Raw genomic sequence first — 6032 nt, forward strand, 5'->3', positions numbered from 1 at the left:
GGTTTGCTTTACCTTGGTAAAGATGCTGGGCTGGATCCATGATTTTCAACATTCCCATCAGAAATGGCTGGACGAATATGGACGGCTTCTCTCTTTACACTCACTCACCCTCTTTCTATTTGAAAGTTTTGTTCAACTATGAAGATTTTGAAGTGAGCAAATGATGAGATCACTTTTTTACATTTAGTTTAGGGTGAGATTTGCTTTTGTGAGCAATTTGAACACTAGGGAAAGGATTTGTCTAATTGAATGTGTTTGATGGGTGCAACTTCTAATGGATAATGATGCATAGGTATTATATATGCCAAAACTTTATGTAGTTCTTGAAAATACGAGTTGTGTAATGTACAGCACAATTAGATGTCTTTGCCACATTTTTGTTTTACTATATTTTGTCATTATGATGATGATGATGACTGAGTATGAAGTCCTGACAGCCCTAGAACTGACTATGTAGACCATGGTGACCTCAGATTCAGAGATCTTCTTGCCTTGGCTTACCAATTCCTGGGATTGAAGGCGTATATCATCTTGCATGACATTATTCTCAGTTTTTGGATGTTGAATAAGATACATAGTTCACAACTGTGTTTAAGTACAGCTTTAGGGATATAATAACCTCTTGAGTCCATCACAGTCTTCACACAACTGGTAGTGCACGGAAATTCTTGTAGCCCAGGCATCCACACATATTAAAAATAATTCACACAATTATTTTGGCAGAATTTTATTTCAATATATATTTTGTGTTATAAGTTTTAAAACTTATATAAAGTTTTTCAGAAGTTCCTTATCTTTGTGTTTTCATTGTGTATACCTAGGATGTTTAAGTCAAGAACATGGTATAAATGCTAAGTCACATTATTTACAATGGTGTTTGTCCAGTATGGACTTTCTGTTGGCATCTAGGATTTGAATGGTGGATATAATACATGCTTCAGTCAAAACTTTTGTGAAGTTTCTCTCTGTGATATGAATTTTCTGATGTGCTCCAATATATGAGCAGCTACCAATATCTTCTTACATTCATTTCATCAGTAATACCTGTCTCCAGTGTGAACTCTCTGAGATGTTCTAAGATTTTTTATCTAGGCAAAGGATTTGTCACATTGCAGGTATTTCTTACAGTTTCTTTCCAGTATGGACTCTCTAATGTGTACTAAGACTTTTCTTGGAGGAAAAGGATTTCTCAAGTGGCGGACATGTGTATGGTTTCTCTCCAGTATAGATTATCTGATGTTTTCTAAGATTTGAACTCTGGTGAAAGGACATATCACATTCTCCACATTTGTAAGGTTTCTCTCAAGAATGAATTTTCTTATGTTTTCTAAGATATGTGCTTGTAGTGAAAGATTTTCCACATTTTCCACATTTGTAAGATTTCTCTCCAGTATGAATTTTCTGATGGTTGCTAAGACATGTGCTTGTAATAAAATATTTGTCACATTCTTGGCATTTATAAGGCTTCTTTCCTGTATGAATTCTCTGATGCACTGTAAGAGTTGACCTCACAGTAAAGGATTTGTCACAGTAATTACATGTGTATGGTTTCTCTCCTGTATGAATTCTTTGATGCTCTGTAAGAGTTGACCTCACAGTAAAGGATTTGTCACATTCCTTACATCTGTAAGGCTTTTCTCCTGTATGAATTCTGTGATGCAGTGTCAGACTTGACCTTGTACTGAAGGATTTGTCACAGTCCTTACATGTATAAGGCTTTTCTCCTGTATGAATTCTGATATGCAGTGTAAGACTCGAACTTGTAGTGAACAATTTGTCACAGTCCTTACATTTGTAGGGTTTCTTTCCTGTATGAATTCTCTTATGCAATGAAAGATTTGAGCTCACATTGAAGGACTTGTTACATTCCTTACATGTGTAAGGCTTCTCGCCAGTATGAATTCTCTCATGTTTTGTAAGACTTGACTTCATAATAAAGGATTTGTCACAGTACTTACACGTGTAAGGCTTCTCTCCTGTGTGAATTCTTTGATGTACAGTGAGGTATTTGGCACTACTGAAGCATTTCTTACAAATCCCACACTGGTGTTGTTTCTCTCCAATGTGTTTTGGTTGTGGCAAAAGAGTATTTGTAGTGTCACAACATTGATCATATTCTCCCTCCCTGTGTTCTTTCTTTTTAGTGTAGAGTCTCTGATCATCAGTCATTCTGGAACTCAAATTTAAGGGTTTTTCAAAGTCTTTAGAATTGCAAGGTTCTTCTCCACTGTGCATACTTTCATGTTTATCTGTGTTTGAAAAGTCAAGAAAGGCATCCCTCTGACTACTGCATGTATAGTCATTAGAGTTTTCTGATGTTTCACTCATTTGAAAAAGTGCACATGTGGAGGGATCATGAAGAATTTTGCCAAACTGATTACACTTACAAGACTCCTTTTCAGTCTTTCCATGTTGATGGATAGGATCACACATGTAATAGTTCTCTGGAAAATAAGAAATTTCATATGAGTATGGATTGTTCCAAAATTAAACATCCATGATAACTGACTGTCTATGATTTCTCTTAAAATAAATCAACCAGCAACTACTTAGCTACTTTTCTTACCTATAACTGAATGTGTTCTCACAAAACCAAACTGACAGTCTGCAATGTTTGTGAATCATAACAGACATATCATCCTTATTAAAAATGTCTGATGGTACAAGATGGATCAGGAAAGTGAAGAATCAAAATTAGCTTTGGGATTCAGATCTTTGACTCATTAAATTTATAATACATGTCTCTGTGTTTAAATAATTCTTCTCAGAAATTGATGAAGAACAGTTTATTCCAAGCTCACACTACTCATTCTTATTAAGGGATATGAAAGAAAAGTTGTGTTCAAAGACTAAATTCCATAAAAGATTAAATTCTTACTGAAATGTATCACAGGGTTTATTTTTCTCTCTAGAAAAGCACAAAAGATTCATCAAAAGTAGAACAAGGATAGGCAGTATTCTGCCAGATATCAGGGACTCAGATCAATTGACGGAGGGCTGTCATGGGCAGCTATGGGTGATTTGTATTCTCCACTGTCTGAGATCCATGTGGTGCCATGTTTCTTAACTTTATTCTTGGCATTATTTGAGTCTACTCTGTACACCAGCTCCTAAGAGTATTTTCTAGAAGGAAGCCTGTCTATCCTTTACTAGTAAGAAAATGAAGGACAAATATAAAGACAGACATCAAGGAAGGCTATAAAGATTAATTCTTTTTCGTGTACCAACATCAGGTTTATAATTTGTAAAATTATTCTAATCTGATGTCAAGAACATTAACTCAAATTGCATTTTGCACCAGTATTCTCATCATAATTCAGGTATTATAGGCTCTTGTTGTAGTAGTTACTAAATTTAATGATCAGTAATCCTTTCAAGTATAATTGAATATGACAAAAACATTCTCAGCTCTTCATTTCTCCTTTACCAGAAACCATTATTGTTGTCTCGCTCATTCCCAAGCCCAGTCTGCTTTCTCTCCTCTCTATATCCCAGGAGAATCTCATATGCTCCCAAAAGGTTACCAGGCCTACCATGCATACAATAATCCACATCTTCTGAGAAGTAGCCCATGGCCCATGTGCAATTTTTAGAAAGAATAAAGACATCTACCAAAATGCTGTGCTTAGCACATGAAGAGAACACAAAGCAGAGGAATGTGGGGATGTTTTCCAGGTGCTTTTTTCTATCAGAATCTTCATCAAATTTAGGGGAATTTAAAGTTTGCATATCTTGAAATTTTTCTCAGAATTGAACCATACCAGGTAAAACTTTAGACACAGAGATTTAATATATAATATAAATGCTATATGATACTAATTTTCTGAATGCATTATGGAATCAAGATGAGATATGGTTGACACATTTTACATGGAAAATGGAAAGAAAAACTGAAATAACATGAAAAGCTTATTTTCTTCTTTCAAAATTTCCATGGATTCCTGCTGCATCTAAAGCAACCTGATATAGAATTTACAAGCAATAGTGCCAATACATACAAGGGATTAGTTAGCAATTCTACAAGCAAAATATTCTTACCCACATAGACCAGGTTGTTGTAATTCTCCAACATCACATCAATGTACAAAGCCCTCTGAGAAGAGTCCAGGCATTGCCACTCCTCTTGGGCGAAGTCCACAGACACATCCTTGAAAGTCAACAGACCCTGAAACAAGAGAATTGTTTGACCATGTGCTACTAGACAGAGTGCATTCCTGTATATATGTAGAATTGAGGAAATTAGGGATGTAAATGATGAAGACAGTATCAAACTGATGATTTTAATATAGTCACCTTGTATAATTGATGTTCTACCTCTGTAATAACAGTGTGACACAACAGGCTCACAAGCAATAAACACAAAACCACTGACATTTAAGGTTTGGACATTGTTATGTATCTGTTATGGATGCTATGATTATGTCCCATAGGATCAGCGTGTACATGGTTCAGAAGTAGTACTTACGGTAAGGAAAATTGTTTTAATTGCCATACCTGTAGATCATGGTAATATACTGCCCTTCAATCAATTCTGTGAATTCTTTGATTTTCCAAGATTCTATTCTAACATGCTCATTTCGTGTGTTTGAACCTTCTGTCCCTTACCTTTATATTACACAGCAAAATCATAGATATGGAAGGTATAATTCATGGTTCAGTTCACAGGCAAATAATTTTCTCTTTTTTTTCACAGTAACTATGTGTGTAATAACACTGCATACTGTTACTTTAAACATTAACATATAAGAACAGGTAATCTATGTTATTACTTTTACACATATTTTTGAGTCACTAACATGCAGATAGAAAAGGCAAAGTTTCTCTCTTAATTGCCCCTATTGCTAGGATGTTGTGACAGCTATCCCATGTGTTTCAATATGTGGTCTTTATAATCATGATTCAAGAAAATGGGACGGTGCTCCCAAACAGAGGGGCCCTGGTTACTAATGCATAAAGTTATATTCCATCCTCTACAGCAAATAGGCATTACATCCATGTATTTTTTGTGTTAAAATGGAAACATTTTCAAATTTAGAGGTCAAAAGATCAGGAGAGATTTTACCTTCCAGGGAAAAATAGTTTGGGAACGACTAAATGGAGAAAAGTGCTGTAAGTGTGGTTTTACAGAATTACATTGTATAGTTGTAGTTATAAATGCTGCTTGTATGGCCATAAAAAAGGAAGACGAGACAATATGGTAGAGGAAAAAGAAAGAAAATCAGAGAGCTAAGCATATTTATTGTTTAACAAAGGAGGCAAATGTACAGTGCAAAAATGTGTTCTTATCAACAAATGATTCTGGTAATTTAATTAGATTCTCTTCTTTCATTTGTACAACATTCAAATAAGTAAAAAACTTTATTTAAATCCAGAAACACGTATGAATATAGAAAACAGAGAATACCCACCAGGATTTTGGGCTGGGCAAGGTCTTATGGATTAGAGAGAACACCAACAGCACAGGAAGAGAACAGATGGGAGTATATGAATATAACATGTTTCTGTATGGAAACAATGATCAGTAATCACAGACACCCAGCTGAAAGGAGAGAATATATTCCAGAAATACTTCAGATATGTGCTTATACATCAAATTGAAAAAGGATTTCAGAAATTAAATAAAAAGAACTAAAACTGCCAAACAACAAAAGAGAAAATAATTGAATAGACACCCTTGAAAGACAAATACACAAGGGGCTAATAAATATTGCAAAAGTGCTCAGGATCCCTAAAATGCCATCATGGAAACACAAACAAAAGATGATTTAAAATATGGATGTGATCAACTAACCAGAAAACTAATATTAGAAAAGTCAGATGAGAAAGAAACACACACTGTTTGTATATGTAGAGGAGTGTAAACTCATACAGTCATTGTGGGAATCAGTTTGGAAATTATTGGCAAAATTGAAGAGAAAATATAGACCCATCAATGTTACTCCTGAGAACATAACAAGAGACCTCCACATCCCAATACTTACAATAGTTGCACACCTTATTCACTGCTACTGCATTCACCAGAACAAAGTATT

General features: G+C 34.9%; 1 protein-coding gene across 1 annotated transcript; it reads right to left on the bottom strand.

The window, feature by feature from the left end:
* Nucleotides 1-1302: 1302 nt before the first annotated feature.
* LOC101830299 (gastrula zinc finger protein XlCGF52.1-like) lies at nucleotides 1303-4492 on the bottom strand. The gene is made up of 3 exons (XM_013125639.2): nucleotides 4466-4492; nucleotides 4039-4165; nucleotides 1303-2444 (listed from the first exon to the last, which is right to left on the bottom strand). The coding sequence occupies exons 1-3, from the start codon at nucleotides 4490-4492 to the stop codon at nucleotides 1303-1305; spliced, it is 1296 nt and encodes a 431-aa protein (XP_012981093.2).
* Between the last annotated feature and the right edge of the window lie 1540 nt (nucleotides 4493-6032).

This window comes from Mesocricetus auratus, unplaced genomic scaffold, assembly GCF_017639785.1.
Source record: "Mesocricetus auratus isolate SY011 unplaced genomic scaffold, BCM_Maur_2.0 Super-Scaffold_100037, whole genome shotgun sequence".
Classification (NCBI taxonomy): domain Eukaryota; kingdom Metazoa; phylum Chordata; class Mammalia; order Rodentia; family Cricetidae; genus Mesocricetus; species Mesocricetus auratus.